Genomic DNA, 19,873 nt, shown 5'->3' with positions numbered 1-19,873 from the left:
AAAAAATTATTTTTTTTAAAGGGCAAAGGTGTTATGTTGCAGACTTACTGCTTTACAACGTTCTGATGAACACCATATACTTTTCTTTAATTTCCCAACCCAACATTCTGTATGAGACCAAACGATCCCTGTATCTTTCTAGAATTTATAGCCATTTCCGCCCCTAGCATTTAGCTGCTGCTGTGTATTATAGTGATGGTTCCTAGAATTTCTATGCCCTTGCTGCCTCATTGATACGGGTATAGCACCACTCGCAACATTTTGATTTTGAGGGATTCCATAGGCTATCTGTGGAACGCTTGGTGGCGGCTGGTAAAAGGGAATGAACTGAGGCTGCTGAAATTGAGGAACGACAAAAGTGGGTTGTGGCATGTGCATATTGTGAGGATCCATTTGCATAGGCTGTGGCATCATTACAGGTTGAGGCACTGGTGGATGCTGTTGAGGTGGCGGAGCCATCATCGGGAATGGCTGAGCTGAGACTTGATACAACCTTTTTTGCATAGGCGGTATTGTAGCTGGAGAGCCAGTCCATTCAGGTTGTTTTGAAAACGCCATTTTGTATGATTCCTCAACGGTCGATGGCCAAGTTGGAGGAGTCGCAAAAGGCTTTTCGATATTGATAATGAAAACGTTTTTTGTCTCGTTTTTCTCCTCATACTCGATCCGAGCTTTGATAAGAACGTTGAATTTGACGTTGAAGAAGTTTCCAGACTTATGATAAATTCCCAATTCCTTTGGCGATTTACCAGTAGGGAAGAAAGATGCCACCTCCTTCCTGTTGCGTTGCTGCGGAGATTGCGTTATCTCACCTGAGTTTACAGCTGGGGAGCTTCTTGAAGATGCAAAACTTGGAGAAAAAGGGACCGAATTTGGGTTCATCTTGAATGTGGGAGCAGTTCTGGGGTCCATCTTTTTCTTACTCAATATAGGAGTGGGGGTTTTAGAAGTAGTGGTAGTATCTGCAATTTTTGGGTGACCATCACCTTCTTCATTCTTTTGATCTTTTCCATTGTCTTTGGTTTCCAACTTTTTCACTATCTCATTCTGTTTGACCTTATCCCTCGAAAGTATAGGAAGTAAATCTGGAGGTATTCTTGATGGCACTTTAAAGGTTGCCGAGAACTCGCGCAAAGAATTGATTTCATTTTGATGAATAAGCTTGCTGCTTTCATTCACTGTTTTTTTCAGACGTTCAGAGTGAGAGGCTTGTGCTTGGTGGTCACTGCGGCCTTGGTCAAGTGCATCCAAGCCCACAGGTGACTCGAAAGTACCATCACTTTTTTGTTCAGTGCCAGAGCTGGCAACTATGGCAGGGTCACCATGAAAGTTGGCAGCACGCTGTCTAGGAGGTACGTACTTCCCTGGGGCAGTCAGTCTTGCCTCAATTCTGTGATCTTTGGTGTTAGCTCTTAACATTCCGAGTAGCAATGCATCGCCCTCACTCTGAGAGGCAGGTTCTCTGGAAACACCTGAATATTTGTCTTCTTCGTCAACTCCGCTATCATCTACTATAATCCCTCTCTCTTCAGCAAGGTGTATATTACCATTGTGGCCTTGAGACTCAATTTCCCTAGCTATCTTCTCGGCTTCCTTCAACCTTTGTTCATAGTCTGGAGCATTTTTAGGAATCTTGGTGGTGTACAAATCCTCGTCGTAAGTAGATTGGATACCAAATTTACGCTCGTTCACCTCAAATTGATCCCAATGGACGTTCGAGTCAGCGTCTTCCAAACTTTCAGTCAATCTTACATCAATATCTTCATCTGGTACCCATTTTTGTAATTCTCTTTCATGACAGGCAAAGTCAGCCGATATATCATTGTCTGTCCTGAAACTTCTGCCTGACGTATGCAATCTCGGTCTTTCAGCTTCCTCAAGAGCCTCGAAATCCACGTCTTCAAATTCCATCTTTGAAATATCTTTCTCCGAAATAATCAGCGTCTCCGGGAGCTCAAATTTGATTTTAAGCTCTTCTTCTGACGAAGCAAAAGAACTCTTTTTTAGTTGCGGGTATCTCAGCACTATAGCAACTCCTGAGTCCGTGATGTCACCACTAGTATATAAAATTCCATCATAAGTAGCTCCAGAGTTGGTAGTGATTCTACTCTTGCAGCCAATACTCCTGATAAGCCCGAACAATAATCGATCATTCATATGCTTTAATGATGCTTCTTGGCCGTGGGCTGCATTTGCTAAATGATAGGCGGCCTGATGTTCTTGAGCTGTGCCCGCCTGAGCAGTGCTATTATTCTTTCTTCCATTGGGGACGAATGTGGACGCATTGTAATTAGGTGCCGAAGATACATTGATGTGTGACCAAGTTTTGGAGCCTGTACGACGGTGCTGACTACCCCCAGTAAGTTTGGAACCTGATGAGTTGTTCAACTGGTTTCCTCTTGAAGTCATCTAAGTTTGAAATGAGCCAGATTTTAGCTCACTAGAACTATACTGGTATCTAATGTGAAACTTTGACAGGACTACCACGGACTCCCTATCCTCAAATTTCGAATTGATGAACTTTGGTACGTAATGGGGTTATGTGCACTGTGACCGACGTGTCTATTATCGTTTGACCTTGGATTAATTCAACGGAGCTCATAACCCGGAAAAATAAGACTAACTAAAATTTGCTGATTGGTCCTTCAATAAATTGAAATCGTGCAATTAATAAACTGATTTGTTTTTTCGTCGGCATCAGGAATTCTTCGACTTCAAGTAGCATTGAACCCACACAATAATGAGACCAACCAATCCAACATTCAACGCTGCTGTAAGTACACCTTGTCAAGTTGTCATTTGACTAACATATTGAGAAATCTAGCTCCTTCCTTAAAAGCATTCCAGTTGAACTATACCCTCTGTTCGCAGCCTGTGGAATGGCATGCGTTTCCGCTATCTACTTCTCTTCCAAGAAGCTGAGAACAGACAAAACGTTGAAGCTGGGGAGAGAGGTCCCCAAATTTGACGACAAGCTGGAGGAAGTTATCAGCAAACAAGAGTGAAGCACTATGAACAAATTTTCTTATACACTACATCAATGCTACATTAAGGTGTTCTAGGTTTGTGCCAATCAAGTTTTAGTAGCTAGCAAACATCACTGACTTTTGTCATCTTTCAAATTGGTATAAATTTGTGTAACGTCATCAAGATCTTCTATACTTGCGATAAACTTCTCGTAAACGGTTCTTGTCTCCTCATCGGTAATGCGAGCTGCCATTTCAGCTTTTGGCATAAAACCGATTTGCATCTCCTTAATCTTGTAGTGATTTTTCAGCTCATTTGCAATCTTTCCGAATTCTGCGGGATCAGTAATCACTTCCACGAGATTACCTTCTTCATCAACTTCTAGTATATCCTCAGCACCCAGCTCTAAAGTCTTCTCGAAAACGGAATCGAAATCTGCCTGTCCTATATCAATCAAAATCATTCCCTTTCTATCAAACATATAGCTTGTAGGAGTCATGCTCAAACCGTATTTGTTGAAACAGGGCCTGAGAAACCCCAATGTTCTGTTTTTATTATCCGTTATTGCCTCAACAACTATTGCGACCCCACCAGGTGCCATACCTTCATATACAACTGTCTCCATTTTATCCTGAGACTTGAGCTCTCCCGTTCCTCTTTTTATGGCGGTCTCAATCACCCTTTTCGGTATGTTCATAGATTTTGCTTGATCGATAGCATTACTGAGTTGGATGTTTTTGGACAAATCTGCTCCACCTATTTTGGCAAGCATTGTCAATTTCGACGACATCTTGAAGGAAATAGCAGCTTTAGCAGCATCATTTGCTGCTTTCCGATGCTTTATGTTTGCCCATTTACTATGCCCAGCCAATGAATGACTTGATGAATGAAGTCCCCTGGCCTTGCTAGTCTCAACTAGCCTCTTGCAGAATATGGATGAAAACTGAAGCATTGAACTTACAAGCTTTGTTAATTTCGAGAGACAAACAAAAAAAAAATATGACTGCCAAATTTCCAAGATAGTGTTGTTCATAACGTAAAGGGCACAGCATTCACTATGGAGGCAAATAAGAACAGAACACTGATTGCAGTCATGGGGGATGAGGATACTATCACAGGCATGTTGCTAGCGGGAATAGGACAGGTGTCAAATGAACCAAATAAAGAAAAGAACTTCCTGGTTTGCACTGATAACACAAAAGAAGAAGAACTTGAATCATACTTCAATCAATTTGTTCAAAGAGATGATATTGCGATCCTTCTGATTAATCAGCATATTGCAGAGAAGATCAGGTTACTGATAGACACGTTTACGAATCCTTTTCCAGCCATATTGGAAATACCTTCCAAGGATCACCCATATGACCCCGAAAAAGACTCAGTCTTGAGAAGAGTGAGAAGGTTATTTGGTGAATAAGCCGATTTTATTTGTATAAGATATACTTAGAACCCTAACAGCTGGAACTCACTCATAAGAGCTCAAAACTGTATTGTAGATCATGACCTATTCACTTTTTCTTTCTGTTCTTCTTCTTTTTTCCGCCAATGTTCTTCTTATCTGATGAGAGACTGGATGCTTCTTGTGGATCCTCTGCTCCTAATGGATTCTGGTCAAGCTTTTTTGGAGACTCTAGAGCATTACACTGTGGACTGATAATTTCTGCATCGGTCGGCACCTCCGAATTTCGAATGGCTACCTGTTCAAATTTGGATTCAGCATGCTCATCGTCTTCTCCCTCATTATTATCAGACTCTCCATGCTGGTCATTGGAGACGCCGGGTCCTTGCACGTCTGTTTTGTCATTCAAGAACGGCTGACTCAAATCTCTAGAGTTTGCTTCTATTTTGCCCTCTTCTAAACATTGATTAGGGTCTGGATCTTGTACCTCTCCTAAAGAGTGATCATGCCGCTTCCTAATTTCTCCAGAAGTTTCGATGGCATCATGAGCATTGTCTTCTGCCTCAACATTTTTAGTTTCCTTTTGATTTGAGACATTATCAGTGTTGGTGAGAGAATTTGATTCGGTAATTTCTGATGAAAGTGCTTTCTCCTTCGCTTCTACAAGAGTCTTTGCGTCGACTGAAGTCCCCTCGACTCTAATTCTCGAATTACTTGGCTCCATTTCTTCGTTGGACCGTTCCTCAAACATCTCCCTAGGATCAATTGTGTCATTTCCACTCCTATCTCTTGAATTCTCATTAGCTTCACTAGCGCTATCAGTCTTCAGCTTATTTAGGCTTTGGTCTATCTCGGAACTAGTTGAGTCCCAGAACTCTTTTTCCTTCCAAATTGGATTTTCAGAGTCTAGGTAGAACTTACTGACACCAACGATTCGACGTTCGAGTTCACAGGCCTTCAGCCATTCAGGACGTACGATTGGAATGTTGAGTGATTTCGCTTTTTCATACTCAAAACCCGTCTTGCGAGTACATATAAATTGCGTCGTATCAATTTTCACCTCCGTTGATATCGGCCTTGCTCCAATCTTGTTGACCGACTGTTCTATGTCTTGCAGAGAAAATGATTCACCGTTGAAATCAATCTCCCCAATACAAACAGTTATACCGCTTAAATCTGTCATCTTGTGAGTTCTCAATTCAATAGAGTTCGATAGATAGCTGCCAGCACTGGTCTCGAGCTTCAAATGGAATTTGTACTGGGTGTCAACCGGCAACCCACTTAATTTAATGTGTTTTTTTGTTAAAGGGTTCCTTATTTGACCAATCTTTGTTCCATTCTTGTACAGTGTCAGAGATTTCAATTCAGCTGTGCCCAGCTCCAATGGTTCCCATTCAAGAACGCAGGAAGTTTGGGTAACGTTCACGATTTTAAGCTGAGGACATTTGGGTTCATTTTTGCCAAAAGTGTTAAAAATCTCTTCCTGCAGCCTATCAAACGTCGCATCCTCAGCTTCCTCCTGCTTGAGATCTCTTTCGCAATGAATTTTAACAATAGATCCAGCCGATATCCCATCTGGCAGAAGAATGGTGGGGAATTCAATCAGGTGATGATCTTGTGTGAGTAGTAATGCAAGTGATGCATCAAGTTTTCCTACGGTAAGGGAGACCTCGACCATTGTTCAGTAGCGTTATAAAAATGAATGTTTCTAAATGTCTATATTAACTCTAATTCGAACACTTCAAAACTGTCAAATGTTGTTATGGGCAAGTAAGCGTATAATCCTGGTAAATAAAGAAATATTCAATGCCTTCAACCAAAATGTCTCTCAGTTATTCGACGTTTAATGAGAGTCTTGTTGCAAGCCATGCATCTGACGAAATTCCTCGATTAGATCCTCAAGTAGAAGATACAAATGTTCATATTCATTTTGCTAAAGTTTTGAAAGATTTTAGAATGAATTTCGGTCACCGTTTTGTGAATGAACTGATCAAAGACTTCCGTAAGTTCTCAGCGCAGGAACTTTTATATTCCTACGAGCAGAATGCAGATCAAAACATAATTGAGAATTGGATCTTAGAGAGTCAATTTTGGGATTTGGTAGAGACAATTTTTCAAGACAGACTTGCCAAAGATTCATCTAATGGCAATGAAGAGGTATTAAGGACGAAAAACATCAACAAATTCACTTCCAGATCAATTGTGTCAGACAACGCTTTAATACAAGATTCTGAGCTGGCCAGAATTTACGTCCTGATGAAGTGGCTCTCGAAGAGTTTCAAACTTGATATAATCAGGGATGATTACAAAGTTGATATGAATTCTCTGCCCGCAACCAAATGGCTTAACACAAAAATTGAAACTCAGTCTAACAATCCCAAATTTGCTCATATGTTTCTTGACGATGATTTTTATCTGCGCTCCAATTCTGGCGCTGATTTACATGATGATGATAAACGTGATGATGATTCCTTTTATAAAGCCTGTTTCAACTTACTTTTGTCAGGAGACACAGCACAGCTGTTTCAACTGTGTGAGAATACAAATAACTGGGGTATGTCGCTCATATTGACAGCTTTGCAAGACTATATCGACCCCAAAATTGAACTGGATGACAATGCTGCAAAGCCAGTAGGCGTAAAGAATACAATTTTGTGGAGGCGCTCTCTGTACAAGTTATCCCAAGTGAGTACTTTTTCTAAATATGAGAGAGCATGCTACGGATTTCTTTGCGGAGACGTTGCCTCGTGTGAACAGCAGGCCCGCTCTTGGGAATCTAAATTGCTGATTTTCCTCAACAATATTTTTATTCATGATCTAGAACAAGCAATGGTTGCATCAGAGTTCCCTCTTAGTTTATCGTCGGATTTTCGCGCTTCTGGATTACCCAGGCCACCAAAAATTGTGGAAACCGTTACTGATGCATTGAATGTTTTAGCATCTTCTTCAGACCAAACAATCAAAGAGCAAAGCCAGCATCCTCTTCGTGTTCTGATGGGGTCTGTAATGACCAACAAAGTTGAGACCCTGATGAGAAATTGCCTGGACTCACTTCAGAATTTAATGCTACAGTCGGCAGAAGGCTTCGAGTCGTTCGAACTAACTAGTGATGCTTATTTATTGAGGGTCCTTGTCCATTTTGCGATAGTTCTGGAGCTGAAATTTGGTGATCAATTGATATCAAATACCGAATACACCCAATTGCTGAGATCCTATATTTCAAGGCTGATCCTTTACGAGCATTATGACTTATTACCAATTTATATTTCCTTCATCCCCAACGATGAAGATTTAGTGGACACATATTCACATTTATTATCCCATTATCAATTTGAGAAAAGTGAGAGAATCAAGCAGCTAAAAGCTATCAGACAGCTCAATTTGCCATTAGAATCAATATTGAGAAAAAGTGCAACGAGGCTATTCAAATGCACCCAGCATATGTATATTCATGATCAAGAGATTTGTCTCAGCTCACAAGTCACGGACTCTGATCGTAAATTGTTCAGTACAGTTTACTGGTTCTATGATGCTGGGATGCTATGCGACTGTGTTGAATCTATGGTCTCCCTTCTTAGGAGGCTATTATTATGTGGAAAGGTCCAAGCAACTATCGAGATGATTGAGTCAATAAATATCCCTGACGTTATTCGTGAATACAAATACAAGGTCGAATCATTGGACGGGATTAATGAACTCCCGCAGGGACTATTCGTGATACCAGCCTTCAAACTTGATGAGTTGATGCAGTATCAGATATTTGCGGAGAATTTCAAAAGTTTGAATGAGTTTCAAATGGACACCGAGAGCATAAAGACCGAGGCTCTTATTGAAAGTTTACTGATAAGATCGACTTCCATTGAGCATCTTATCAAATCTTTTTTGTTTGATCTCTCAAACGACCAGTTCATTGCCCTTGAGGACCGTAAAATCTATCAGGAGTTGAGACAACTATACATACCTGCTTTATTCGACATGACGTTCAACTTGCTGATTTCCTTCAAAGAACATTCAAGTGATTTGCTAATTAGAAGGGCAATGGAGCTAATCCATCTATTGAGCTCGAGCGAGTTTAGACTATATGAGGTATTCAAAGCAGCTGGTAAGCTCAAATCATTTTTGAGAAAGTTTGGTGCTGTGAGCAGTGAGAATTACATATTTTGATGATCGTGAAAATAGCACTGACATTTAGTCTTACTCTAGTAAAGAAGCCTTCTCATAAAGGAGGTCAACAACGTTGGACATTGTTCTGATTACGTTCAAGTTCAGATCATACATTTCGTCCTTGAAAGGCTCCTCATAAATGATCAGCCACCCATTTCCTTGATCAAGGACCCCATAAAACACTTTGTCCAATATCATGTTACTCAGCTTGCTTTCAATAATGTTCTTGGGGAGCCCTATCATCGAGCTTATGTGAGATATTTCGATGCAAGAATAAGGTTCTATAAGCTTCAGCAGGTTTTTTTGGAAGAGAGAGTCATAAAGGTCTGCTAGATGTGACCTTATGATTGGATCCTGCGTTAGTTCAGTCACATATGATTTCAAGCAATCCTCCAGTTCTTTCAAAGATCTATTTGAATGTGCCATTGAGACAGACTTCATGGCTTCTATGTCTTTTCCTTGCGCATATTTTGACACATTTTTATTATTCAGAAGAGAATTAACGTCGTCAATTGAGTTCAACATGATTTTGCATAAGAGCATATACTTCAACACCTTAATCGTCTTTTCTTCATTTGAATGAATCTGATAATTTTCAAATGCTTCGTAGAAGTATGAAAATGCTGTACTGAAGTCTTTGTCTTCTGCATGCAAAACTCCGCTCATCAAATCCAGCTCTGCTTGTAATTGTGATGGGCAGTATATCGCATTGGCTGATGTTCTGGCCGACGTTATTGCAGCTTTCGACTTTGCATGATTTTTCAGCTGAAAATAATTCTTTGACTCCAAAAGTTGAACTTCAACCAACGAAGATTTGTCATCCAACTTTTTGAACTCCCTCAACAAAGGTGCTATCTCCGAAAGAGATTTCATGTATTGTTTGTTTTTGTAGAAGAGAGAAGCAAGGCGAATTTGTAATGCCTGTCTTAGAAAAGTACGCTTTTCATCAATTGCCCAATCAATACATTCCATGGTAGTTTTGATTGTCACAGAAAGTGCGTCACTGAAATTAGAATGCTCTATTAGATCAATCAAATTTTTGATGATTTTCGCTGTTTTCGATTTCGCAAAGGCACCCATGGTATGGCGAGCTTTTGAAACCAGCTCCACCAGCTTCTCTTCATTGTTGTTATCACGATAGAGCTCACCGAGTTCTTGGATGCCAGTCTCTTGCATATCAATGAGATTTTCATTCCTGTGGTAAGTATCTGCAGACTTCAACTCTAGTATTTCGCTATATATTTGCTCAGCTTTAAGAATGTTTCCATTTCTTGCTGCTGTGCGAGCATCCTCAAGTCTTGGAAGTGTCATTGTACTCGTGAATTCTATTATGTTGTATTCGACAACCTAAATTTTTAACTGATTTATTCGAAATTTTTTGCCACCCATAATCACATGTGCACAGCCACATAAATATCAGCAATGTCTAACCTTACGCTTTCAATAATCATGGAATCTATATACACTAATGCAAGGCGCTGGCCTCTACTGTGGAGATGAGCTCAGCTATCCGGTCATTCGTTTCCTTTCCGGCTACATTGTCTATGACTTCACCCAGACGTTCTCCTGACAAACAACCCTCAAGATCATAAAGTGTAAAATTGCAACGATGGTCGGTGACACGGCTTTGAGGAAAATTATATGTTCTTATTTTATCGCTTCTATCCACAGAAGAAACTTGTTCATTCCTTTGCTCTCTTTCTTTAGCCATTCGATGTCTCATTTCAAGGTCTGCAAGCCTGGCCCTCAAGATTTGCAATGCTTTTTCTTTGTTTCTCAGTTGTGATCTTTCGTCCTGTATATGGACAGATATACCAGTTGGCAAGTGGGTAATGCGAACTGCAGATTCTGTTGTGTTAACGTGTTGGCCTCCTGAGCCACTGGCTCTCATTACGTCGATCCGTAACTCGTCATTTTTGAACTTTTTATACTCAGGATCACTTTTGTCAACTTCTATCTTGGGCAACACAATCACAGCGGCTGCCGATGTATGAACTCTCCCCTTGTTCTCCGTCTCTGGTATGCGCTGTACTCTATGGACACCAGCCTCGTGCCTCATCCTATCGTAGGACCCTTGCTCATTTATCATTAAAGTTGCCTCCACAATCCCTTTCCCTGAAATATGCTCACTTTTGGACAAAATCTCAAAAGGCCAATGGTTAATCTGGCAAAATCTGATGTACATTTCCAAAAGATCGTTCGTGAATATATTTGCTTCATGCCCACCTGCTCCTGGACGGAGCTCCATCAAACACGGACGATCAGCATGTAGGACTGGTGGTAACAATTTTGCTTTCAACATTTTGGACGTATGTACCAATTGCTCGTGGGTCATATTAAGTTCAAGTTCAGCCTCCTCTTTCAAAGTTTCATCCAGGTCTGGTTCACTTAAAATTTCCTTCAGTCCAGAAATATTATCTGACTGCTTTACGAATTGATCGTACAATTCGACAATTTGTGTAATCCTCGTGAGCTTCTTTGATTCGCTAATACTGAAGGCTGCGCTTGAAGACATTTTATCTCCAATTTGTTTGAGTTCACTTTTGAACATATCTGCCCGCTTCAACAATAACGGATGTATCATAGTCTGCTCTTGCATACTTGTCGTTAATACATTTCTATGCATGAATCTATATTTTAGCCTGCAACGCGATATAATCATCCCACGAAAATCGTTATAGAGCCTTTTCATCGTAAGCTAAAGGTTAAGACGTCAAAAAAAAAAAAAAAAAAATCATGCTCTCCAGGGGTAATATGCTTAACCTGAGCTCAAATGATATCCTGATTGGTGGCTATCAATAAACACCCTGTTTTTCTGTAAATTCGTGACCGAGTCCGTTTGATATCACAATCAAGAGATTTGTTGCCTTCATTCAGTAGATGATCTGTACGTAAAAGACGATTTGCGGATTAGGATGAAAGTTTTTTAATATAGAAGTGCAATAATGTACAGGCGGACACTCCGCATCTTTAGTTTGAGGCTTCTTCTCATCTTGGATATACATAAACTGTCCCAGTTCCTTAATGGTGAGTGGAATTACTTCACAAAAGATTATTCTGCTTCATACAGTTGATGAGCCACCATAGCTGCATTGCTCCGGAGAGTATGAGAATGAATACTATGAGAATACCAAACAATGAGAAGTTGCTCAAAATTGCTTCATTCACGTTTCTTAACTTACTTTCATCTGACAGCATTTGTCTGATTTGTGTGAGTATCTGATCCACTTCGTTTTCTACTTTGAAGAGCTTTGACTTGACAGTCAGCAGCTCTTTTGAGTTCTCTTCATATGTTTTTAATATTTCCGGTACTCCAAACTTGACTGTGATATAAGCTTCAATGACTTTGGGGGCCGATTTCCATGATTGATCAATTTTGATATTCTCAAAACAAAGATCCAGATATTCTAGTGTGTAATCATTCCCGTGATCATAAAGAGGGAAGTCAACCACCATCTGTACGTTTTGCTCTTGCAGGTTATTCTTGCGTCTTAATGTGTTTCCGTGTCGATCAATGACATTTAGGTTGAGCTGCTGGAGTTTAGCATCAATGGGTTCATTGATATGTATGTCTAATGAGATCAGGATGTTGTTCATTTCGAATGGTTTGATGTTTTCCGTATCTACCTCAAGATGATCTCTCAAATGATACCGCAGGCAGGTATTGCAGGATATGTAGGTGGTAACGGCAGTTTCGAATTGCTCCATTAAAATCTGCCTTTCTTTTTTGTTCAGCTTGTTCATTGTATTAATGCGCGATTGGTAATCGTTGACGGTTTTGAATATATCTATGGCGTTTCCTGCGCTGGGTTGAATACAGACTCCGAATCGAAGCGCGCTCACGGGGCCTATAAATAGTAAGAGCAGGCACAAGTATATCACACATTTGATTGGAGTACCTAAAAAGGCCTTTAAGTTGTGGCAACTGCGCTGTTCGATAATATGACATTGTTTAGTACCAGTTGAAGCTCCTAACAATTTGACGTCACGAAACTTCTGCTTTACAATCTGAAATTCGAGTTCGAAGGAAGTCTCTTTTTTTCTCACAAAATCATGGCACTCTTTCGGTGTACTGCACATCTTGGTCAGTAACGAGTAAACGTAATTTGGACCTGCAGGTTTCCTCTATGAATATTTTTGAGGAATTGTCGTGTTCACTTTGACTTACGAAAAAAATTATACGATATACACAATCATTGATAATTCAACGTGCCGATTGTTAGTTAAATTGTCAGCAAAAAGAATTATTAAGAAATCTCCGAGACCGGGAATTGAACCCGGGTCTCCCGCGTGACAAGCGAGAATTCTAACCACTAAACTATCTCGGAATCTGTTGCCTGTTAGCGCCTGACAAAATACTAACTAGGTTTAATCAAAAATCAACCAAAGCAGCCCTCACCCGACATTTTTAGCTTGTCTGTATATCTGTAATCTTCGTGGCCTGCTAACGTGAATTATATTAACATTGTTTCACTACTTGCCGTTCATCCTTGCTCTTCTATGTTGGCGTGAAGTCATCGGCAGTTGTAAGTATATATCATCTGCCTGAACAAAAACTGCCAAGGGCTGAAAATGCATACGAATACAACATTCAGTTTATTTTCACCTCCATCCTCAGGTGTTAGTGACACGTTATAACATTTGTGACTTCCTCAGTAAAAAACTCACTCTTACTTTGTCACAGTGCAAATTTCATATATGCTATGTGATAGATCCTCTGAGCTGCAGCCAATTCAAAGGACAAAGCGACTGAATTAACTCTTGCTCCGAAATCGAATGAAGAACGTCGGTCTTTTGTAAACCAACGAGCAGTAAGGATTCAAGTGATATCGCAAAAACGTGAGTTTGGCTGATATCGTTGCGAGTCCTTTGCATGACTGAGTTCGATAATCAGCTATAGCTATATATACATGGGAAACCTGAAGACTTGAGAGACACAAAGTGGTCATGTGCTAATTCATATGCTACGAAGGTACTTCATGCGAGCCACGTAAATCGTATAATACAAGTTATTGAAAACATTCAATAAATACAAATTACAATACCAAAAATAATTTTGTAGGGTTTTAAATTTTAAAATTGAAAGCCCTGATAAAAAAAAAAAAGATCAGCAACTTGGTCGTTTATGTATTGACGATGATATAAAGTGCATTCCGTAAAATGCTATTTATGACTGGTTGCAACTGATATTGGATTTTTTGATACTAATCTTTCTGATACCTAAATCATGGATCTCAAAGAGAAAATGTTGTGTCCGAGATAGTTTAGTGGTTAGAATTCTCGCTTGTCACGCGGGAGACCCGGGTTCAATTCCCGGTCTCGGAGTTTTTTCTCTGAAGCAATTTCTTTTTATTCCTGACAATAAACTCCCTTCAAAAACGGTTAGTAAATTTCCACATGCTGTTACATGCTCTGTTCTTTTAATGAACCGGTACTTACTTCTTGTTTGAGTAGCTATGGATACGGACAAAAATTGCCGAAAGAGTCTGGAAATCATGAAATAAATCTATGGCGTTAATTATTCCATACAAAGCTTGAAGGGCCTCTCCTTTTAGCATTATCTGAGATGATGGAAGTCTCCAGGCATACTCTTCTAAGTAAGCTTGTTCGAAGTTCAAATTACAACTATTGGTCTCCTCTTTCTCATTTCCCAGAAATTACTCTAACGCATTCTCACCGGACAGCTATCTTGAGTGGTCAGTTCAAAAACCTTTCTAGGCCATTGTAATTTAATTGTCTCTCAATTCGTGTCCTTTTTCAAAAGTCTCAAAACTCATGTCATGTGTCATATGCACCTTACTAAAACACTAATCTTATTGCGAGATACAAATATACATATGAATTAGTTCTCGAAACCACATAAGAAAAAATTCCTCGGCCCCAACGTGTTGTAAACGTCGTATGTTAGGGTATTGAAGGCTCTACAAGCACAACTTATTAGTATCCTAGATTTACGAAAGTAATTAAAGCTGTGTATTTCATCTTTTGAGACAAGGCGTCAATCAGTTTACTCTAACTTGAAAAGTATCTAGCTCATCATCTAACCTTCAACGACAAGCTTCAAACATCTAAGCTACCATTCCACTCTTGAAGGTCATGCGCTGTACTATCCAACATTGGAAATCAAACAAAACCAAAAGTCTTCAAGCTTTCCCTCAGGGTCAGCTAATTGTGATCTATATGACCTGTTGGATTCCATCACTCAATTTAGGATTATTCAACTAAAGCAGACACGTCTTGCGATATTTTCTGAGCAATTAACTGGTCAATCATTGATTTTTTTTGCCTTGGCTTCCATAAATAGGAACTCTTTACTCCTAAGTAATCTTTTTACATTGATTCAAACTGTGCACTATGCTGCGTATTCTGTGCTTCTGAAATATGTGGTATGTGAGATGACAAATACGTAGGACATCCGGCATCTGTATAATGATTAGGTCATGTTATTCAAAAATGAACAGTTGGAGCGCTCATGATTAATTGGTCACTCTTTTAGCTATGATAATATTCTTCTGATTTCATGTCAGGAGTTAACTAAGTAAACAAATTACAGCGATCTCATAAGGGATTAATCTCATATAGTACGAAGGTCACAAATCAAATTCAGCTTTGTCACAGAGCATGAAGCATCTCTCCCGAACCCATATATCCATTCAATAGATAAGAAGGCTTTAACGGATCCTACTATACCAGCCTGCACTCTGCTTGCCAGAATTTCTGCTTTCAATCCAAATAATTGTTACATTGATGGGTGCTGCAGATAGCAGACTGATTAGAGTAATAAATTGAACGATAGGAATTTACAAAGTGGCTATGTCAGTATTGGAGGTACAACTGTAGATATTCGCTTCTTACTGGCAATCACTGGAGTAGATTCACTGCGGAGTTATGTGCTCCAAACCTTTAATTTTCAGTTTGTAGCCCGTCAACAATTATGGGTGTTTCCAGAGGAACCATAATATTAACAAAAGAGCCATTCTCCTTATTTTTTTTCGACTTATAGAACTCGCCTTAAAATTCTTGTTTGTAGAATATGATATGATTTGGAAGCTGACTAACCTTAACAATGTTACATTCATAATTAGTAAACACTAATTCAATGTTTATATCTTGGGGAGTCTTCAGTATTGAAGTTCTCGCGTGATACAGCCGAGATCAACAGTCAGATTTTGCGTATTTGACCAATTGACTGGTTGACTGATTGACCTACCGGTTTGGTAATAAAATTTGGTATTTTGTTAGGGAGTATCAATGTAAATGATTACCCATTAAGATTATACCAGATTATTTCCTTCTGTAGAGTTTAAGGTGGCAATGGATGTCTTACAACGGCTTATGCGTGTCAACCTCTGTTATGTAGAAGCCGCACACCTTTTCAATCCAGGACGAAATGTATCATTGCATTATCACAGCACTGATACGCCATTTTTGGAGGGTACTTTTCGAAGGATGTACGATTTGATATCTTGGTGTAGGGAGTTATTGCTATCTTTTCGCTCTTCGATTGCGGGTTTGATTATATTGGGTATACATCTATCAAAGTCAACTGCTGATTCTGTGAAATATGCGAATCAGTAATAAAATATCAAGCCTCAACCGTTTGATTTGGATATTATATCTGATTTCTTCGATGCTTCTTACATCACTGTATTGGTGCTGCCAAATAAGTTCGATAAGCTTGGATCATGATCTTTTTTTCTGCTTCATGTGAAGACTCATTCGGATTAGGAGCGAGAAAAGCAGTTGTGACTATCATCGCTCGGGTTGTTTTTTTTGAATTGCGAATAGGTAGTTCCTATTGCAAAATGTATCCATAATCAGTTTCAGAGTATTCTAACAAAATTACCCATTAAAGAGTGTTGATGTGGATTAAGCAAGTAGATTCATATTCACCCTCACCTGTGTGGATGTCCAATTGTTAGACGATGATTAATTAGCGACGCTAATGGAAAACTCAAATCATTTGCAAGCAGTCTTATGAGGTGTCATCATCGCTTGCGTTTGCAGGTGCGATTACATAGTCTTGAGCCTTTAGATCGATCATATGCCTATACTCAATATATATGGATCAAGGCAAAGATATATAGGGAAAAAGAAATATTTCTCTTTACTAAGAATTGTTGAGATAAGATAGTCATAGATTATATCATGGCTGTGCGGCTTATCCTGATATGAAGGTTTGTCGGACTTAGCGCATGTAATGTGTGAGCACACTCTCAGATGATACGAATCTGAGAATGCATATGAGACTAACTGAACAATATATAAAGGTGTGTCATATCCCACTTATAAGTGAGGGACTAAGGTATACCAAGGATATTAACTATCTGATACATAGTCACACTATTGAAGGAAACATGACTGTAGACATTACAATTATCAAAAGAAAATTTCAACAAGAATCGTCTTGAATCGGCTTTTTCAAACATTGCTCCGGATGAACACTATCCCTAAGCTATTTTCCATTGGATTTTTAGAGCGCGTGTTGTTGCATTATGGCAATTCTTGTTGAAATTTTCTTTTGATAATTGTAATATCTACAGTCATTGCTCTTCCTTCAATAGTGTGACTATGTATCAGATAGTTAATATCTTTGGTATACCTTAGTCTCTCACTTATAAGTGGGATATGACACACCCTTATATATTATTTGGTTAGTCTCATATGTGATCCAGATTCGTATCATCTGGATCTGATGCACATACTATGCATGTGCTAAGACCCAGAGACCTTCATATCAGGATAAGCCGCAGAGCCATGATATAATCTATGACTATCTTATCTCAACAAGAGCAACAAAACTTAGAATATGTATTTATTTAAACTTGAGTTGTTGCTTAATCGTAACAGTAAATACAAAAAAAACTGCTTCTCTAGCCCTTTGTGGGTAAACCTACCTTTGAAGAGAAAAATACTTTTGATTTGGTTGAACACCCTCGAATAAAGAGGTAGCTACTTTTGCCATTTCATACTGCTAAAGACAAGGCCAGTCCTATGGGTGAGATGAAGGCTATTCATGATAGCAGCCTCAAAGCACTCGCCTTGACAAATGAAAACAAGATCAGGATCTTCCACCATCCAAGCTGTAAGCACACTTATGATACATAAGATCATATATGTACTTTAAAAATAACAGATGCTAAAATGTACAATCGCAAATCACTAAATGGGAAACGCAAGCTGATCACTGAGTTAATGCTCTTTGTCAAGATATGCTATTCAGCTCATCCATCTATTTTGATTTGGAAGATACGCGCTCCAGATATGACATTCTAAAACAAACAAGAAACAGCTTTGATTTCACCAATATCTGAACTGAGAGTTCTGAGTGTAAGTTATCAGACCAGAGGCTAGATTTTTTACAGCGATAGAAATGAAAGCAGCCTGCTGAAATTCATCCATATGGTACATCTTTGAATTGGAAGCAGAAAATCAAGATTATAGCGAATTATATTCACAAAAGCTTAAAGAATGTATAGTTTGCTTCCTTGAGAAATAAGAGAGGAAAGCCTTGACTATTCAAACACCCTTCACTAACATAACGAACTGCGGTATGGTGCGTGACCACTTGTTCTACACCTGATATGGATTGAGATACAGTTTTGAATATCTTCAAAGGTTGAACTTAGCCAAAAAAGAAATTGTATCTTAGGTATGTGTACGAGTATGTTCAACATAGCGATAGGCTTACCTCGGAAATTTTGTAGCCAGATAAGTCTGCCACGACCATTCATCTTGGCTACTTTCTTATCAGATTTGATACTTATTTCATTATATGAGTTTGTTCAAATGGATTGAGATTGTGCTACGCGTTCCAGTCTGCAGAACATGGTTCCCCATATTGATTTCCAAAGAGACGCACAGTTGGGCTTCTTGGAAGAGAATGTGTTGGCCCCATCCTTATCATAAATATATCGATTGAGAACTGTTGAAACTTTGTTTTGATAAGTGTAATGTCTACAGTCATTCTTCCTTCAATAGTGTGACTATGTATCAGATAGTAAGTATCTTTGGTATACCTTAGTCCCTCACTCATAAGGGATATAACACACCCTTATATATTATTTGGTTAGTCTCATATGCATATCTCAACAAGACCAACAAACCTTCATATCAGGATAAACCGCACAGCCATGATATAATCTATGACTATCTTATCTCAACACCCTACCATAGTCGTGGATTGGATCAGATCTTTGCAAAATGCATTTTCTTCTTTAGGGAGTTAAGTTTTTCTCTGACTAACTGCTTAGTAAGTAGGTCGGCAATATTTGACTGACTGTCAACGTGTTCAATTTGTAGGTCTCCCTTTAGGATATGATCTCTGATAAAATGATAGCGTATATCTATATGTTTAGTGCGTTGATGTTGAGTGGGGTGTTTTGCTAAGGATATTGAACTAGTATTGTCACCAAACAATATAGGAACATATGATCCCAAAACAGATAATTCCTTCATCAATTGTTTAAGCCACAATAACTCTTTTACAGCATCACTCATTGCCATATATTCAGCTTCAGTGGTGGATGTTGCTATTGAGTTTTGTTTCTTGGATTTCCATGAAATAGGACCATTTGCTAGCATGAAGATGTATCCAGTTGTAGATGTTCTGTCTTCTAAAATCCCTCCCCAGTCAGCATCACAGAAACCTTTTAGCTCAACACCTGATGTATGAGTGTAGGTAATGCCATCATTTATAGTTCCTTTCAAGTATCTCAACACAGGCTTTGCGATATTGAGATGATTTTGACTCGGCTGTTTAAAATATCTGCTAAGTTTTACAACAGTAAAAGTGATGTCTGGTCGATCCGTGTTTGCAGCAAATAACAACTTCCCCACCATGCTGCGAAAGAGGGTAGGATCAGCCAGAGGAACATCATGGTCAGATATCCACTCAGTTGTAGTAGACACCGTAGTTACCGAATTGCAGGTATCAAGACCAAAGTCCTGGAGGATAGAGGTCAGATATGAAGAAAAAGACAGAGTAACCGACTGAGGAGTCTGGCGAATATTGAGACCCAGGAACGTGGTGACAGGACCAAGATCTTTCATCTGGAATTTGGAGGACAAAAGGGATTGGACAGACTTAATCTGAGTAAGCGACTTCGACAAGATAAGAAGGTCATCGACATATAGAGCAACATAGGTAGGAGGAGAGGAGTGAGACACGTAAATGCCATAATCACTTTTAACGCGGGTGAAATTCGCTTGAACAAGGACCTGATCAATGGTGTGGTTCCAGCACAAAGGTGCCTGCTTGAGACCATACAGACTCTTGTGAAGACGGCAGACTCGTTGGGGATGGTCAGTACTGATAAACCCAGGAGGCTGTCGCATGTACAA

General features: G+C 39.3%; 9 protein-coding genes across 9 annotated transcripts; 2 read left to right on the top strand and 7 right to left on the bottom strand.

Moving 5' to 3' along the window:
- Positions 1-138: 138 nt before the first annotated feature.
- On the bottom strand, positions 139-2,409 carry KL928_004166 (uncharacterized protein; the record flags this gene model as incomplete). The annotated part of the gene is made up of 1 exon (XM_043204834.1): positions 139-2,409. One exon carries the CDS (start codon positions 2,407-2,409, stop codon positions 139-141), a length of 2,271 nt encoding a protein of 756 aa, XP_043058233.1.
- A 688-nt stretch (positions 2,410-3,097) lies between these two features.
- On the bottom strand, positions 3,098-3,919 carry KL928_004165 (uncharacterized protein; the record flags this gene model as incomplete). The annotated part of the gene is made up of 1 exon (XM_043204833.1): positions 3,098-3,919. The coding sequence occupies one exon, from the start codon at positions 3,917-3,919 to the stop codon at positions 3,098-3,100; it is 822 nt and encodes a 273-aa protein (XP_043058232.1).
- A 105-nt stretch (positions 3,920-4,024) lies between these two features.
- Positions 4,025-4,384, top strand: KL928_004164 (uncharacterized protein; the record flags this gene model as incomplete). Its single annotated transcript, XM_043204832.1, has 1 exon — positions 4,025-4,384. One exon carries the CDS (start codon positions 4,025-4,027, stop codon positions 4,382-4,384), a length of 360 nt encoding a protein of 119 aa, XP_043058231.1.
- Positions 4,385-4,475: 91 nt separating this feature from the next.
- Positions 4,476-6,044, bottom strand: KL928_004163 (uncharacterized protein; the record flags this gene model as incomplete). The annotated part of the gene is made up of 1 exon (XM_043204831.1): positions 4,476-6,044. The coding sequence occupies one exon, from the start codon at positions 6,042-6,044 to the stop codon at positions 4,476-4,478; it is 1,569 nt and encodes a 522-aa protein (XP_043058230.1).
- Positions 6,045-6,187: 143 nt separating this feature from the next.
- KL928_004162 (uncharacterized protein) lies at positions 6,188-8,530 on the top strand (the record flags this gene model as incomplete). The annotated part of the gene is made up of 1 exon (XM_043204830.1): positions 6,188-8,530. The coding sequence occupies one exon, from the start codon at positions 6,188-6,190 to the stop codon at positions 8,528-8,530; it is 2,343 nt and encodes a 780-aa protein (XP_043058229.1).
- A 30-nt stretch (positions 8,531-8,560) lies between these two features.
- KL928_004161 (uncharacterized protein) lies at positions 8,561-9,841 on the bottom strand (the record flags this gene model as incomplete). The annotated part of the gene is made up of 1 exon (XM_043204829.1): positions 8,561-9,841. The coding sequence occupies one exon, from the start codon at positions 9,839-9,841 to the stop codon at positions 8,561-8,563; it is 1,281 nt and encodes a 426-aa protein (XP_043058228.1).
- A 154-nt stretch (positions 9,842-9,995) lies between these two features.
- Positions 9,996-11,129, bottom strand: KL928_004160 (uncharacterized protein; the record flags this gene model as incomplete). Its single annotated transcript, XM_043204828.1, has 1 exon — positions 9,996-11,129. One exon carries the CDS (start codon positions 11,127-11,129, stop codon positions 9,996-9,998), a length of 1,134 nt encoding a protein of 377 aa, XP_043058227.1.
- A 443-nt stretch (positions 11,130-11,572) lies between these two features.
- Positions 11,573-12,610, bottom strand: KL928_004159 (uncharacterized protein; the record flags this gene model as incomplete). Its single annotated transcript, XM_043204826.1, has 1 exon — positions 11,573-12,610. One exon carries the CDS (start codon positions 12,608-12,610, stop codon positions 11,573-11,575), a length of 1,038 nt encoding a protein of 345 aa, XP_043058226.1.
- Positions 12,611-18,718: 6,108 nt separating this feature from the next.
- Positions 18,719-19,867, bottom strand: KL928_004158 (uncharacterized protein; the record flags this gene model as incomplete). Its single annotated transcript, XM_043204825.1, has 1 exon — positions 18,719-19,867. The coding sequence occupies one exon, from the start codon at positions 19,865-19,867 to the stop codon at positions 18,719-18,721; it is 1,149 nt and encodes a 382-aa protein (XP_043058225.1).
- Between the last annotated feature and the right edge of the window lie 6 nt (positions 19,868-19,873).

This window comes from Ogataea angusta (genome assembly GCF_019207475.1).
Source record: "Ogataea angusta isolate 61-244 chromosome Unknown 61-244_NODE_9_length_489604_cov_89.567313, whole genome shotgun sequence".
Classification (NCBI taxonomy): domain Eukaryota; kingdom Fungi; phylum Ascomycota; class Pichiomycetes; order Pichiales; family Pichiaceae; genus Ogataea; species Ogataea angusta.
Note: the sequence above shows the minus strand (reverse complement) of the source record. Positions and strands in the feature narration are given on the sequence as shown.